Genomic DNA, 17,365 nt, shown 5'->3' with positions numbered 1-17,365 from the left:
ATGGTTTACTAAAGCAGAAAAACCCAATTTGAGTTAAAGCCCAGCTACATATTCTGTCATGGGTGGATGGAAAAACTTTCAACTTGTCATCAAAACTATGCTTGCTAAAAGTCTTAAAGTATTTTTGAATGAGAATGTTAGTTAGAAATGTCGAAATTGATGGGGAAAATGAGTAATATATTAACTCATTGACTTAAATACTTATCTGAATTGTCCAACCCATGACATTATATTTTCCATTTTGTTTTTCAGTCCGGACTATCCTGATGCCATTATTACTAATGGAGTACTAGTGGTAATGTATATTTTTCACAATCTTTTTCTTGCCTGCATAAAAACTCTTCATATTTTTAACTCTGGAAACGCTGTGCTGTGTCCCAAAGCCAGTACTAGCAGCCACAGTCCTACTGAGAAAAAGGATCTGTTGTTAGCAGGTTGTAAGGTTGCTGTCAGCATACGTGTGCCACCTACCTTCTTGTATAAACTTGCATTTTCTATGCAATATTTCTCATTACACCCATAACTATCAGGGGTTTAATGAAGAAATGATAACATGCTCACAAGAATAGTCCATAGATCAATACACGTTATTTTGAATAGGTCTCATCTTTTTTTATCTGTATTTCCAACTTCAAGCAGCTCATGAGTTGTTTGTTCCTCTTTACTTTCAAACTTCGCAAAATGTCTTGTCACTATTGCCTTTGTTATCTGAACACATACTGATAGATAACAATTACGTTGCTCATCAATGAACTAGAGGGTTTGGTTAAGAACAGTATGAATCACTTGCAATCACATTTGCTCTTCTCTCAATCATCATTTATCTTCTCTTGTTCCAGGCACGTGAGGTTTCCTGTTTGGAGGTTAGAGTGGATACAGGGAAGCTGAAGCAGCAATCCACAAGTGAGGTTATTGCTTAATTAACCTATTGTTTTTGTGTTGTGATTCAGTTGTTACAACAGATGTTGAAAAATTAATAATCTATTACTTTAGCTGTGTCACATAACACTTAGTTTCACCATGCCCCACCTTGCAGAGAGATTGTATCTGTCAAAATTCATGTTAGTCAAGTATTTCGTTCCAAGCCAAATCTTGGTACAAAAATAGAGCCATTTATACTAGAATTGAACACTTGGAAAAAATCCTCATTTCTCTTTGTTAATTGCTCATTCAAAATGAAAATTTTTAACTGAGTCAGATCTTTAATATTATGCTACAATTAATATGTGGAAATCTTATCCTGTATGTTTCATTTGGGTTTGAATATGTACAAAGTTTCTGCACATTCAGGGTTATGGAAGAGATTTTTGTTGTCGTTGTTGTTGCTTGAGCAAAAATGGTAAACTTTAGCTCTTAAATTGAAAACGTAAAAATGTATCGAAGGGGTTTGCACAAAATAGAAGCCACTACCAAATCAGGACTTTGCTGTAAAATGTATCTCTAATAAATATATTAGGACTCTTCTCTAGTCTTCAAGTTAGGTAATTCAAATAAACAGTAACTTGTGTAAAGCTGCTTATGAAGCAAATCTCAAAAAATCATGGCTGTTTTGAGATAATTACTGAAACGAAAATTGACCTTTATAGAGAAAATGGTAGCAATGGCTGAGTTGCATTAAAGGAAGTTGCAGACTGAAATGTAACATGCGGAGGAAAGGCTAGTGACCTGAAGTTACATGCCTCTTGGCCCTTATCTTGCAAGAGAACAGCATACAATCTGTCTGTAAATGTAAAGCCTTTTCTGTGCCAGGAACACAGCCTTTGGGTTGACAGATGGTTTCAGTTTTAGCAACAATGAGAGTACATGTCAGGTAGACTGCTTGATTTTTGGGTTTGAATCACTTGACTAGTTCTTAAAGTCTTTTCCAACCCTAACGATTCTATGATCTATGACTATTGTAACTTATAATAAAATGTGCATAACAAACCAGAACAGACTGACATCAATTAAATGACTGTCTTGCTCAACGTGAATAAACCAAAATGCCTTTAAATAGACGTTTTATATCTGTTTCAACCACTGAATTCAGCTTAATTGAGGTGGTGTCAGGAAAATTAGACAGAAAGCGTTCAGAGAAGTGGATTTTATTACGTTGTCTGTTTCCTTGGAGCAGTAAAAATTCTCTCTCTCCCTCCTTCCCCACCCTCCCCCATTACTGTGTTTAGACCAGGAGCTTACATTTATAGTGAAAGGATCCCATGAAGGAAGCCAAAAGATTTTGCTGGACTCTGAACCCAGCCTTAACATCATCATATTTCACTGCATCATAAATGACCAGACGAGACTGGATATCATATTACCCGAAGAGGTAAACGTTCCCCTCCTGTATGTTATCATTAACCTTAATGAAATCAGAAGAAAAAGTTAAGTAACCAGGGAAATGGACTAGCCCTCTTAATAGAATAAGTTATAGAGATGGCAAACCTTTCATGTGTGCATCCCTACCATTTTTTACACTGTTTCAGCTAGCAGACAAAAATGAAATGGAGAAATCTGGGGTCCTTTCTTTCCCTCTGAATTCGCTCCCTTTGCAGAAAGAAATAACAGTAGAAGAGGTGAGTGCTGTGAACCTTTTGAAATAAATATTTTGCCGTTTCAATATTTTCTTGTCCTAGAAATGTCACCAGATTAACAAAATCACTGTGTAAAGTATCAGCAGCTATTTATAGATAGTATTAAAAATATTAACACTGGCCTATTCACTTTATAGGAAGGACGTGTTAACAATAATTAGAATAATACGAAAATCATTACAAACCTGCATCCCAAGATTAGAATCAAGTTGTTTCAAGGAACAGAAATGACCATTATTCACATGTATTCAGAAATGTCTTTTGGGATATTGGGGTAATTCCAGAATGGCTAGTAGTAGTAGTAGTAGTAGTAGTAGTAGTAGAGGTAGTAATGATAATGATAATGATGATGATGATGATAATAATAATAATAATAAGAAGAAGAATATAAACTTAATTTTGATCATAACTTAAAAATTATTGAGAGTGCTTTTGTTTGTAACTAAATATATGTTTCTTTTTAAATAATGTAACTTGTCGCATTCTTGTTGCTCCTTTTAAGTGTGAACAATATAAGCTGGTGTAACAAGCAAGCTTGTGGTACACTAACTGCCCCAAACAGAGGGTCTTGTTAGATGAGAAGGAATTTGATGCCAGAGCAGGGAGTTGGACTTTGGTGACTTGTACAAAAATAACGTCCGCAGCCATATGAATTAGCATTTGGGAACTTCCTCTTTTACTGAGTGAACATTGCCTGAATGTGAGGAAAGAAATGTTTTAAAACTTGGGTAGTAATTAGCTTTATTTTCTGGACTTCCAGGATTGTTCTTTTCACTTGTGCTTGACAGCAAGAAAATGGTAAGATAGCTTCTTTTTTCCTATCATCCAGGATTACTGTAAACTAGTTATCTAGGTTTTTTTCTATGATAGGTGGAGAGGAGAACACATGCCCCATGAGTGCTTTGTCCTGTACTCATGTGGTGCCTGAGGTAAGTGCAAGTCTACTGCAGTTACAGGATCATGCAGTTCAATATGAGTTTATGAGCCTTGGTAGGTTTCTTCAGAGTAAATTAGTTTATTTTATGACTATTCAAGACGCGAGTAAAACTGCACTGCTCACATATTAGTTTTGTTGCCCTTTTATGCCAATAGCTAAATCTACATTATGACTGAAACAAACTGTGCCCTAACTTTGTAAAGTCACAAACCAAATGTAGGGCTGCCTGGCTTCTGCCCCTTTCTCCTGCTTCACTGAGCAGAATGGGAGCTGAGACCTGAGACCTGGGTTGGCATCACTGCCAACTCACTCACAAGGACAGAACTGCAGAAGTGATAGGTAAAATCGAAGACAATGAAGTATTACAGTGCAGCTAAAAACAGTCCATAGCATCCCTACTACTAGGTGATATACAGAAGGGAAGCAAGGTGGATTTTCAGAGCTTGGAAGCAGTTTGTGTAGATGAAATTCAGAGCATAAGAAGAGCTATCTGTTCAATCCCAGCCCATAGCAAAATACTCAAATGTGAATCTGATGGACAGATTTACAGAAGGAGCAAGAGAAATTTTAATCTGTAGCTAAAAAAGGTGTTTGTTTTATAAGATCAATCAGTTGATGTTATTCTGTTTTCAAGATTACACTATGATGTACGAAATTTGCTGGAAAACAGAGGTTACTAACATTAACCCTTGAAACATTCAGGTTTGTAAAATATTAATGAAAGTAATGTTCAGGATAGAGTCTGCAGCCAGCAGAGGGTGATGTGACTCAGACAATTTGGTCAATATTGAGTGCTCTTTTCAGTAACGTTTATTTATGTTGAAGGCACAAAGCATTAGCTGCTATTTTATTGCTTTTGTAGCTTGTTTTTCTGCATATTTTTTGGATCGTGCTTCACATTTCTAAAGGGAGAAAATTCAGTGTGGCTGCCTATGTGGAAAAAATGATGAATGTTCTTATATATTTGCAGGATGAAGCTTGCAAATGCTTATCTAGAAATCTGTTCAGCACACAGGTGAAAGGCTTTCATAGAACAGAGGCTGAGAAGGGAGTGATGCCTGCTCTGCAGTTCAAGCTCCATCACACAACTCATTAGACCTTCACTTTAAATACTGTTATCACTTGAGTTTTACAGAATGTCACAGTGACATGGAATGGATACAGAAAAAAAAATTACTGCAATTACTCATTTTGGTGATCTTTCCATGGCTTGTGTGTCTTGTATTTGTGCCTATGTTCGCAAGAAATCTAAAGCACCTTGGAAACTCTTCATCCTCACTATTGCTCCTTGCTGGCAATAGAAATCCTCCTTTTTCTTCTGTTCCTTGATCAATATACAATATGTTTTACAGATGATTTGTGAAATTCACTGACTACCTGCCCTACAGGTCTTAAAAGCAGCTGTAAATGACGTGCATTGACTCGTCCCGTTGTCTATTCCAGCTCTGGAGATCTGGATGTGCGCTTGGGGTTTAACCTGTGCATGGAAGAGCAGGACTTCCTGCGGAAAAGGAAGAAATACGTTGCTGCTGCTCTGAAAAAGATTCTTCATTTGGAGGAGGACCTGAAGGAGCATGAGGCAAGCCAATACAGTCCCTGGTAGCAACTCCTCTATAGGATGGGGGCCTGGCCTATAAATCAAAACCACAAATACAAACAGCTTAATTAATCCTGATGTTCTTGGGGAAGGCCTGGCCACCTAGGGCAAGAGATGAACAAGAGAAGCAGTAGCTGGTTCATGCAGCAGAGCCGGGAAAGCAGGATAAATGCCTTTGTAGCCCCAAAACTTCTGAACAGGCCCTTAATTCAACCCATTCTTGAAATTGTCCATGGGTCTCATGAGGAAACTTTATAGTGGGCAAACATGGAACAGCTAGGCCTGTTGCCTTGGAAATAGTGTGCCTAAGCTCAGTAACAAGATGAGACAAGGTGCTGGTCTTGGCATTTGTAAAGCATTTTCAGGGGAGAAAACAAAAACTTTCACCAAACATCTGAATAAAAACACTTTGGGTGGTTTCTGCAGCAGAAAACGTGTTTTGTTGGGAAAACTGACTAGAATAAAAATGTTAAGATGAGAACGAAGAGTGAATCTCACAGCATTGTTGAATTGTACAGATGAAATAGTTGATTCAAAGTGTAGCTTTATCACTGTACTTCTGCCCCTATAATTCAGCCATAAGCTTTGTAAGTGCTTATGCATAGCTGGGTTGTTAAAAATTGTGGAAGTACAGACATCCCAAGAGAAAAAAATCTGCAGCTGAAAATGAAAAGAAATAGTGCTGTGGATAGGATACAGATTTTAAAATAATCTTATTTTGGATTTCAGACAACAGAATAATCTAGGAAATCAGGTTTTCAAGAACACTGGAAAGAACATTTTCACATGGCTTTCTGAGGTTTTGACCTATAGAAAAGTGGTTGAGGTGGTAATAGCGAAATGGCAAGACCACAACTGTTTTTCCAAAAGGTTTAATTAGTTGGGATCTCTTATTCAAGTGTTTAACTCCAAAATTGTGAAGAAAAAAATACCCTCTTTCTTTTTCACTTCTATTTGAACTGGAAAAAAAAGGATAAACTAACATCAGAATTTCAATGCATAATGAAAAATGTTAGAAAATGTATACACTAAAATATAACTTTTTGAAATTATTCTAGTTTATTATTCTAATTGATAAAATTAGAAACTAATACACCTGGGTCGGAGCAATCCCAGGCACAGCTACAGACTGGGCAAAGAAGAGATTCAGAGCAGCCCTGCAGAGAAGGACTTGGGGGTGCTGGTCGATGAGAAAATGAACATGAGCCGGCAGTGTGCGCTCGCAGCCCAGAAAGCCAACCATATCCTGGGCTGCATCAAAAGGAGCGTGACCAACAGGTCGAAGGAGGTGATCCTGCCCCTCTACTCTGCTCTTGTGAGACCTCACCTGGAGCATTGTGTGCAGTTCTGGTGTCCTCAACATAAAAAGGACATGGAACTGCTGGAACAAGCCCAGAGGAGGGCCACGAGGATGATCAGGGGACTGGAGCACCTCCCGTATGAAGACAGGCTGAGAAAGTTGGGGCTGTTCAGCCTGAAGAAGAGAAGGATCAGGGGAGACCTCATAGCAGCCTTCCAGTATCTGAAGGGGAGCTATAGGGATTCTGGGGAGGGACTCTTCATCAGGAATTGTAGTGACAGGACAAGGGGTAACGGGTTAAAACTTAAACAGGGGAAGTTTAGATTGGATATAAGGAAGAAATTCTTTCCTGTTAGGGTGGTGAGGCACTGGAATGGGTTGCCCATGGAGGTTGTGAATGCTCCATCCCTAGCAGTGTTCAAAGCCAGGTTGGACGAAGTCTTGGGTGGGATGGTTTAGTGTGAGGTGTCCCTGTCCATGGCAGGGGGGTTGGAAGTAGATGATCTTGAGGTCCTTTCCAACCCTAACTATTCTATGATTCTATAGGTATAAATAACCATTTTCCATAGGGCATGTAAACATCCACACAACTCAAGATGCTAAGGAAAGCAAAGGGTGTACTAGATTGGGAAAAGATTAAGAGAAGAATTGTCTGCCTCTTCAACCACACTTGGACCTTGGAATGGGGGAAGCCCTATTGATGATTGTGCTTCAGGACATAAAGTAATTAGTGGCCTGAGGCCAAGAAGACTTTGGCTATTATGGGGTCTGGCTGATTACAGGATGCTGTGCATTCTTTTGAGACACTGGTCATTGTTAGAGGCAGAATCACGGATCGCTAATCTGCTCGGGCATGGTAAATCCTGTATTTTCTGTGACAGCTTCTAATAATACACTTTGAGAAGAATTCCAGGGTGATGAGGCTGATTTCCAATTATATATTAAGCAAACAGCCTTCCACCCACCCGACCTGAGTGGGTAAGACACAAGACTTCCCTCTCCCATCAGTCAGGTTGTGGCAACAGAACCTTTTGTAACGTCACTACTTGTACCAATGCCTGTAACCTGTTATCTGATTTCTGCGGTAAGAAGGGTTGCTTGTCACTAATACCTGCAACCCTTTGCTTCTTCTGCCTTGCTCTATTGTACAGGTGCCAGTTGTAGCCATCACAACTACTGGTGGAGGGACTAGATCTCTGACAGCAATGTATGGCAGCCTGCTGGGCCTCCAGAAACTCAATCTGTTGGACTGCATTTCATACATTGGTGGTTTATCAGGTACCACATGGTAAGAATGACCCAAACAAGGTTTATGTTTGTACTTCTGCTCAATACCTTTGACTATTTGTTCAGCATCATCAGCTTATATGGCACTTAGTAAAGCAATGGTATTTCTATGTTCCTTATAATCTCCACTGTTTCCACCTAGAAAAACGAAACTAAACACACTGAATAAGAGATCAATCATCACGTTCATCAGCTGCCTTTTTTACCACATTGACACAGTTTATGCCCGATATTTTCATGTAAATGCTCTATTCCCTATTCATATTTTATCAATTATATCTTAGACTAAATGCAGCAAATTCATCTTTAGACTGGAAATTGAAGAAAGATGAGAAGAAGAATTTATGCCTGCCATTTGCTGCTTATTCTCACTTCCATTTTGGATTAAGAGTGCATCTCCCTCTGGTAAAGATATATTTGGGGCTAGTGGAATTACTACTGTCACAGACAGTCCAACAAGTGATGCCAAGTTACTGACCGTGGAGAGGCTGCAGCTGTGGTTGGTCAATATAAAGTGCTGTCTTCTCCCAGTGGGCATACAGCAGATGATATAAAGTATTTAATCAAGTGGGTTCTAGTAGGTCCACTCCTCTACACCTGGTTGGAATTGGGGAGTTTTTTTGCACTGAATTCTGTGTCAGGCCTTTTAAGTAATTCCAAACCTTTATGGCAGATTTGTCTAAATATTTGCCAAAATTCTTTTAACTTCTCTGTATGCATGTGGAAATCTGAGTGTGCCTGTTTGTGTAATGATTTCAAGGAGACACTAAAAATGGCCATACTCAGACATGTCCAGTTCTCTTGCTGGCAGAAGCCATTAGAAGGTACTCCAGAACAAACATAGGATGAGAGCAAACTGGTAATGACTGCTCCCCAGAATACTTCCCCCCTTCGAAGAGATGGATTTTCTGAGGACTTGTGGAGTCTTTGTATTTAATAGCCTCAGGTGCTTTTTTTTTTTTTTTTTTTTTTAAATCCCTTGAATTTCTCAGATCATTTTTGAGTCCATGTAAACTTTTATTATCAAACCCAGGAGTGCTTCGTGGTTTTGTTTGCTCTTGATGTAAGTATTTTAGGTGTGTGTAAGTTTTTGTTGCGAACCCCATAAGAACAAAGAAACAGGCAAACAGGTTGCACAAAGGTTCTCTGAAGCCAAACCACAGCATTACTACTCTTTCATTATTTTCTTCTAATGCTTCTTCAGGACAATGGCAAATTTATATGAAGATGCTAATTGGTCACAAAAATATCTGGAGGATGCAATCAAGGAAGCTCGCAAGCAAGTTACCAAATCCAAGATCTGCTGTTTTAGTTTGGATTGTCTGAAGTACTATTATAATGACCTAATGGAAAGGGCTAAAGAAGGACATAGCACTTCTTTCATAGACCTTTGGGGGCTTGTCATTGAATCCATGCTACATGACAAGGTATTACTCTTTTTATTTTTCCAGAAACCTGGAGAACTTCTATAGCTATAAAGGAAAATAAATCCTGGGATGCCACTCAGTACTGCTAATGCAAATATAGTTTAGTAGTTGATTAAGTTCTGTGTATTCAGGTCATTATTAAAATACTACTCTTGCTGTAAAGTGAGGCTGACTTTGAACTGAAATAGTCATGGCACTGCAGGCGAAGATGTTCTGTCTTCTTAAAAAACTAAAATCCTGACAAAAAATATATTTTGAAATGTAAACTAATTACTTTGGACATTAAATATTCTGAGTAGAAGAGACACTTAAAAATTTAAAATAACTGACTTCACTAGCATAAATGAAGATATGCATTTGTAACATAACTTACTTATAGATTGCATATGGAAAAGATTCAAATAGCAGAAAAAACATTCTCTAAATATGTTATCTGCTTTTTAGAAAGTGTGATATAAATTTTGATACTTTAAAAATAGTATAACTCAAGTAGTTTCCTTCTGGTTTATATTTATTGAAGGAAGTTTGAAATTGTCATGTGCAATAGAGTGTATTTTTGCATCTGCTTGTGAGCATCTTAAAATACGATCTATTCTGTTCACTAAAGTTCAGCCAAGGAAATTCCCTTATCTTTCACTTAGCCACATATTTCTTTGTGGGAATGTTTTTTTTTTCCCTTGGTTCAATTTACAGTCAACTTCTCTTCATATCTCAAAATCCAAGAATCCATATAGGGTGTAGCTTCTTTTGGGATACTTGCCAAGTTTGGAATATCCTAGGGCAGATATTTCTGAACAATCCAGTGAGCTGAGAATGGGCAGGAAAATCTAGATAAACCTGACAATTCACACTATATTGTTTCAAGTGCAAATTGTTTTTCACCTCATTCCATTAACCATTTTTAATCAAACCCAGAAAGATGAGCATAGACTATCAGACCAACAGCAGGCAGTGGATAATGGCCAGAACCCGTTGCCCGTCTATGTGGCCATCAACCTCAAGTCCAACTATAGTGCTCAGGCATTCAGAGGTAATGGTTGTGATTTAGATTTCTTAACAACTTTATAATTTAAGGAATCTTAACTAAGACTGAATGCATGTAATCAGCTTTAATAATATAATAGACCTTTCATTCTAACTGAAAATAAAACCCTTTAAAAATGTCAGATAATAGTGACTAACACTTAAAAATAAAAAGTCCAAACGTGTTAAGCCTTTAGAATTTGAGTTCTCTACACTATCAGAAGTGAAAACACTGTTATACTATGGAAGATGCCAAAGTCACAATTTATCCTCATCACAAAAAGCTTGTGACTAATTTGCATGATGGTTCCATGTGGTCTTATTTGGAAAAATTGAAAGGGAAACTTAGACTTTTTGGGTCTAGTGTCGGGAAAATCACTTTCCTGTAATATTAATTTTCACAGTATTTGCTTAATATGAACCACACCAATCCTGGTGCCCTAAAGAGAACAAGTTATACATGAGCAATACACACTTCTGCATAAGATTAACTTCAGGGAATACTTAGGGGTTCATTCAAACCAGGGCTCTTCTGCTGGAGATTGCTGTGTCACAGCCTGGGTCCACCCTGCCTTGATGTGAAAGGATCTTATGGCATTAGTAATGCAGGCAATATAGATATACCTATAGCTGGAAAACTAGTCAGAGCTACCCAATGTCTGTCTCATTATTTGTTTCTACTCTCTAATACTCTTCTATTTAGCAATAGTTAACGTATTATTGCCTTTTCATGATCTGGCTGTTTGTTGCCGTAGAGTGGCTGGAGTTCACTCCTTATGAAGTCAGTCTCCTGAAATATGGAGCATCTATTCCTGCAGAACACTTTGGAAGCGAATTTTTTATGGGAAGGATGGTGAAGAGGCTCCCAGAGACTCGCATCTGCTATATGCAAGGTGACTATTGCCTAGAGGGAAAGGTAGCCTACTTGAGTTATAGCTGGTGTGAGTGATCACATGGTTTGTACATTAGCAAGGACATAGGCAGTATGAGTACAAAGATCTCCAGACAGACAGAAAGGAAGTATCCAAGGACTCAAGGTACGTATCTGTTAAAATTCATCCAAGACTACTCCACCTATCAGTTTCTATTCTCTCTTTCACGTTACAGGCATGTGGAGTAGTATATTTTCCATAGATGCGATGTATGTCTGGAATTTGGCTACTGATTCAGAGGACTTCTGGTCTAGATGGACCAGAGACAGAGTAAAAGATATTGGTGAGATTTTGGAACTTTTTTTTTTTTAACTACCAGTCTATATTGCATGTTATATATATTGCACCTTCTGTGCAGAGGTCTAATGCCTGAAGATATGCTGTTGAAGTCAGAGAAAGAAATGAGGAAAATAAAGCAGAGATGTCAGCTAAGAAAATTTTCTGCCTGACTTTAAACTGTGTTACTTTGGCAAAGCTGTGCCTTTTTCTGAAGGATAAACAGGCACAAAAAGAGTCTCCAGAAGACATGTAAAAATCATGTTGTATTAAGACCACATCTTAAGATTGTTAAGTTAGAATATTGCCCTCCTTGGTCACTAACACTGCCAGCAGAGAAAATGGCTCCTGCGGAGGGCTTTTTTCTCCCCTAAACTGCCTTTGGAGAAAGCTTACTCCTGCTGTTAATTGCACAGGGAGCCTGGAGTGGCTGGCCTCCTAACTTAGCTAACATTTGCAGCTGGGTGATACTCACAGGTATTCTGAAGGTGTCCTGCTCAACGGCCAGTGCTATCCTGTATGTCTGGGACTTGGCTCTCCCCTCCACCACACACTGCAATAGAGGTGGGCATCATTTGAGGAAGCCTACAGTGGGAGGTGGTATTTACTTCCTGGCAGCTTGTTGCCTTCAGGTAGCTGTCATTTAATTCACTGCATAAAGCTGAATTTTATTTGGTAGCATAGACCTTAAAGGCTTATAGCAACGTTTGATTTACCTGTGGGGTGGGGGATGGTGACAACTGTGGTTATTAGTTACTTCATTTTTAAAAATACTAATAATTTCTGAAAACTGTCCTAACTCAGAACTGCTTTTTTCCTTCTTGCAGAGGAGGAACCCTTTCTGTCCATGAATCCCTATGAGGTAGACACATGCCTATTCACTCCCTCAAGCGCCCTCTCCTCGGCTTTGCGAGATGTCTTAACAGGACGCCCAACCATTGCACAGTATCCCAATTTTATCAGAGGCTTACAGATGCATAGCAAGTACCTGGAGAGTGAAGGATTTTCTACATGGAAAGGCACAGTAACACAGCCTGGGTTTTAGTAAAATTTTGAGAGGTTTAGATTTGGGAATTTCTTTAGGATTTCCAACAAGAAGGAAGAGACAAGATTGACTTCTGAAATCCTACTTCTCCCTTCCACAAATGGAAGACAGATTTGAGCAGCATTTTATTTTTGGGGGTGGGTTTGAGGAGTGAAATTGATTTTGTTTGTCTGGACATTGTGTTCCAAGTGGGCGGGGTGAGCTCAGCCAAAGCTGCTTGGAGTGTCCAGGAAAGAATGACAGAAAAAGCTGTAGTGTGTCACTTCTGTAAATCAGTGCTGCTAGTCAGTCAAAGGAAGGCAGGGAAAATGGGGAGAAGAAATTCTCCATTCTTCCCTCAGTACCTTTCTGCAGAGCAGTCAATTGTGTTTTTTTATTTGTTATAATGACAAATGTTTGTGTTGCAGACACAGTGATAGACTCCTTCCCAAATAAACTGATGGAAACAGCAGATGATGAGCTCTCCCTGGTTGATACCGGTTTTTTCATCAACACAAGCTACCCACCACTTTTGAGATCGAAGAGGGAGGTGGATGTCCTCCTGCATTTAAATTACAGTGGAGGGTCCCAGACACTGGTAAGACAAGTCATGGCATCTGGGATGTTTTTCCTTCATGGTCTTTTGGTCTCTAGCACTCATCAGTTAAACAAACTGGCCTTTTGTACCGCAGTAGGAATTATATGATTATTATCTGCTTTGTTAGGTGATGTATTTCTCAGTAACTAAGGAGGTCATTAGAAGACTGTATTGGATACAGATACTTCAAAATCATCAAGATCTTCACTGCAGTGGATCCAAGAGTTTTTAAAGAGCTAACTGAGCTCCGATACTGATTTTGTTTATCCTTGAACTGAGCAAGTTCCAGAGGCAATGGAAAGTCCTCACAGTATTTCAAAATAATAAATGGGAAAACCTATGTGTCTGTTTATCTCATCAGTTTTAGGGAAAAGTACGGGCTGATGATTGACCTGATTCACAAAGAAAAATAATATTAGTGTTGCATATATAATGAGAATAATATAAAATAAACATAAGCTTAAAGTAAATATAGCTGTTAAAATGTTTTTCGTTCATGAGGTCATAAGGTATGTTGATAAATGTATTTGCTAATAGGGAGTCCTTGTCAAACATCACAAACTGCAGAGGGCAGAAAGATTGGGAAAGTGGTAAACAAGAAGTCAAGACAATACAGAATAATCTGAACTGATGTCTTCCTTCTCCATTCTTGTGGTTTCTTTGCCTTTTCCCTCTAAACCTGTTTCATTAGAATAACAATATCAGTCCTGAGGCTTTTGGCTCCACTTGTAAGCTCAAAAAAAGTGATTGTTTTCTTATTTTGCCTAAATCAATGTAGAAAATAAGATAAATTGCTAAGTCTAGTATAACTATGGCTGTTTCGATGTGAAAATTGATATCTTCCCAAAGGAAGATTTAAACCTTGTAATATTCATGTTAGCTGCTGAAGTTTAAAGAAACCAGGTCTCTTGGTATTTTTGAGTTTTGATTCTTTGTGCTAAATTTATTTATTTTATTCATTCATCCAGCCTCTGGATCAGATTGCAAAATACATCTCAGGGCAAGGAATTCCATTTCCCAAAATTGAGATAAGTGAGGAAGACAGGGAAAACTTGAAGGAGTGCTATGTGTTTGAAGATGCTGACAGTCCACAAACTCCAACAGTGCTTTTCTTCCCCCTAGTGAATGACACTTTCAAGAAATATAAAGCTCCTGGTGAGTCATCTCTGGCTAGTAGTTCTAATTTAAAGTTGCTTGCCTGGTGTATCCATATCATATCTAACGTCTCACTGTCATCCCTGACCTTCTTTCCAATTCTGGTACATGAATCTCATCACTGACAAAAACACCTCTGATCTGTGTCAGTGCGTATGAACTGTGAGAATTCCAGAAGCTCTCCTAGCACATTTGTGATGAAAGCAGGCATATACTCCACAGGACTTACTAGAGATAGTGTGAAAGTAAACCTCCCAAAATAGGAGCAACATGAATGCTAGGTCCTCAGCACAAGCTCTTCTACTCTACAGACATGGACTTGTTATGCATCAATGCTTGCAAAGAAAGATGGAGGCAAAACCTTCTGGACTTTTGGTGGTAGTGCATTCATGTGGGTTTTGTTGACATATTTTAAAGTAAACTCCCAAACTGAGGACTGAGTGAACAGATCTTTGACTTTAATATGAACTACATCCTCTGAATGCCATAATTTTTCCTGAACTTTCAGTGAGATGGTCATTATTTCATCCAGTACAAGACTGTCTTTCTTTCCTTTTGCTTGTACTTTTCGAGTTTGGGTAACCAAGACCTTATGCTGTCCAAGGAGTGGTCTACAAGCAGTGCTGCTGATAATAAATGTTGTTGTCATTCCCAGCTGTTTGGGTTTACATCAGTTTTGGACAGAGGCTTGATCCGGAGGCTGGAGTATATGGTGGTACAGATGTCCCTCTGGCAAATTGTGTCTTTCCCTCCAAATCTCCCTTTTCTGTCTATAATGGCTTAAATGACTACTATGAGCCATTTACTGCAATAAAACCTTATTGGTGCATCTCTTATTATTTATCCCTCAGGTGTGGAAAGGAGTCCTGAAGAGATGGCTGAAGGCAAAGTTGATGTTTCCACCATACTTTCCCCATTTACTACAAGGGAGGTGTGCTTCAGTGAAGAGAATTTTGACAAACTAGTGAAACTGACTGATTACAATGTCCTGAATAATGAGCAGTTGATTATTCAAGCCTTGCGCTTGGCAGTGGCACGAAGGAAAGAACGGAATTATTAGTTACTGCCCACTAGCTTCAAATCTTCATGTGATATTTCTTGGGTTTTCTATTATCTGGTAAGATCGAGATGTTTGATGCTTGCCAGTGATACCTGCAGTAGATATCGCATCATCCTGAGGATGTGCTGGACTCCAATTCATCTTATTTACATGACTGTTCAGATGAGCAGATTGGAATTTGCCAGTGCTTTAATCCAAAATTAACTTCAAAGCAACAGATTCATGTTTTGTTTTGCTACCTTGTTACATTATGAATCGATAAATACATATTCCTTATAAATTAAAACAGCATTGTGTAAGACAATGAAATATGTAGAACATACAAATGCTGCTTTGATTCACATTTTAGTGTTTTATTTCTGTCTGGCAGAACAGCAATCCATTGAACTGGAATTTCTCTGGTAGATAGCTAATTCATTGTGCTGGTCTTGCCTGTCCTAATTATTGAAGGTTGTTATTGCTGATTACAGTGTCTGTCCACTTATGAGGTTTTTATTTAACTGGCTTTCTTCATGAAACTTCGAAAATATGTTTGTTAAGTTACTATCAGTGTTGTAAAAGTCTATACAGTTTTCACCATCAATAAAAAATACCTCTGAATTTAGTCATCTTTGTTTCAGATGGTCAAATGAGTTCTCTGAGATGCTACTCACAGAACCACCTATACTCAGCCTAAGTAGTTGTCATGTTGCCCAGCTTTCAGCTGCTGCTGACTGTCCTGTCACACTCATCTTCCCCTGCTTTGACTGTCCCTGGAACATTGCCTTGCAATTTCTCCCAGTGTTCCATAAGATGGGAAGAAGTATATGATATATGAGGAGACTGGTCAAAGCAGCTCAGAAAACGCTTAGGATTATTTTCCTTTTGATAATAAAAAGCTCCGACTGATGCAATGAACTTCAGAATGAGTCACTAGGAAAGAATTGGTGTTAAGATCAGGGGTATCTCGATTATGCTCAAAAGTGACAAGTTTGTTTCTATGGAATAAAGTTCTAGGAAATGGATGGGGAGAGAGAGAGTCTCTCCTATGGAAAAAACAGCTGGTGGTGCACCCTGAAGCAATTCAGATGGTGGAAGAGAAGGAGTGGGCCGTATTTTTCACCTATGAGCATGTTCATTTTGTTCATGTACCTGAAACACTTGAAAGGGCGCATGTAACCCTTTTTTCAGGTACAGTATTGCATGTTTAAAGCTAGATTGTTAGCCCTCCGTATGTGAGGCAGCTGTAGCTGTAGTTTAGGACATCAGCTCATGGGATCCCTCAGAGTCTTTTCCAGAGATACCTCTGTTGTTACTCGCATGGTTCCTAAGACTTTTTTGCTGCAAATGAAACAGGGTGGGATGGAAGAAATTTTGGTCTGTTTTACAGGGGAAACTTACTTAACAACTGGACAGAGAAAAGCCAGATAGGTACGTGACACAGCCTAAGCCTGTTTAACCCTGTTTTTTTTCATCGGGGCTAATTAGCCCATCTTCTACCCATAACTAATTACTCTGCTGACATACGTGTGCTGCATCCCAAGTCAGCCTTGGGTTATCTGTGCATTGTGTCCTGTTGGCTGATGCAAAATTTGCTTTTCCCTCTCTGAGGGAGTTTTTCCTGTTCTCTAAATCGTTCTGAAGATCTTTGCTGTAGCATCCCTAATATTTCAATTTCTTTTTTTTTTTTATGAATCAGGGCACCAATAGTGGTTTTTAGTTTTTCTTTTTTTTAAGACTTTTAAGATCATTGATAAAACCATGCAATATGCTTATAACTGAGCTGTTTGCAGTCTTTAGTGTGGGGTGTCCCTGCCCATGGTGGGGGGATTGGAACTAGATGATCTTAAGGTCCTTTCCAACCCTAAGTATTCTATGATACTATATTTTTCTTTGGAGTTACCTTCCTTTGACTATTGCTTTTTGTGATCTGTTAGTTATCCATTCTTTATGTGTTTGAAGTTTGGGTGACATTTGTTGCATCTAGTTCTTACATTAGAGTGTCTTAAAATGCCAAATGTTTTAAATAATTTGAACTATATCATGTCTGCGAAACCTTTATCAATCAGGTCATTATTCATTGCAAAGTGAAATGAGACTATTTTGAATTTGGTTTTTCTGTTAAATTTCATAATAGCAAGGATTTTTTTTCTAAAGAGAAAAACCTCCGATTTTTTCCTTGTGTACTCAGTTCATG

The 17,365-nt window shown here is 38.6% G+C and overlaps 1 protein-coding gene across 1 annotated transcript in view; it reads left to right on the top strand.

The window, feature by feature from the left end:
- LOC136017750 (cytosolic phospholipase A2 epsilon-like) overlaps nucleotides 1-15,793 on the top strand; it is a 31,905-nt gene extending 16,112 nt beyond the window's left edge. Inside the window, exons 7-21 of the mRNA XM_065686304.1 lie at nucleotides 253-295; nucleotides 840-903; nucleotides 2,166-2,308; nucleotides 2,466-2,555; nucleotides 3,334-3,371; nucleotides 4,954-5,089; nucleotides 7,559-7,695; nucleotides 8,899-9,121; nucleotides 10,037-10,151; nucleotides 10,900-11,037; nucleotides 11,252-11,359; nucleotides 12,180-12,371; nucleotides 12,805-12,974; nucleotides 13,943-14,129; nucleotides 14,981-15,793. Of these exons, the coding sequence (XP_065542376.1) occupies nucleotides 253-295; nucleotides 840-903; nucleotides 2,166-2,308; nucleotides 2,466-2,555; nucleotides 3,334-3,371; nucleotides 4,954-5,089; nucleotides 7,559-7,695; nucleotides 8,899-9,121; nucleotides 10,037-10,151; nucleotides 10,900-11,037; nucleotides 11,252-11,359; nucleotides 12,180-12,371; nucleotides 12,805-12,974; nucleotides 13,943-14,129; nucleotides 14,981-15,189 (1,993 nt within the window). The 3' untranslated portion in view covers nucleotides 15,190-15,793. The remainder of the gene's footprint in view (nucleotides 1-252; nucleotides 296-839; nucleotides 904-2,165; nucleotides 2,309-2,465; nucleotides 2,556-3,333; nucleotides 3,372-4,953; nucleotides 5,090-7,558; nucleotides 7,696-8,898; nucleotides 9,122-10,036; nucleotides 10,152-10,899; nucleotides 11,038-11,251; nucleotides 11,360-12,179; nucleotides 12,372-12,804; nucleotides 12,975-13,942; nucleotides 14,130-14,980) is intronic.
- Nucleotides 15,794-17,365: the final 1,572 nt, after the last annotated feature.

This window comes from Lathamus discolor, chromosome 6 (genome assembly GCF_037157495.1).
Source record: "Lathamus discolor isolate bLatDis1 chromosome 6, bLatDis1.hap1, whole genome shotgun sequence".
NCBI lineage: Eukaryota > Metazoa > Chordata > Aves > Psittaciformes > Psittacidae > Lathamus > Lathamus discolor.
This window is presented reverse-complemented; position numbering and strand designations above follow the sequence as displayed.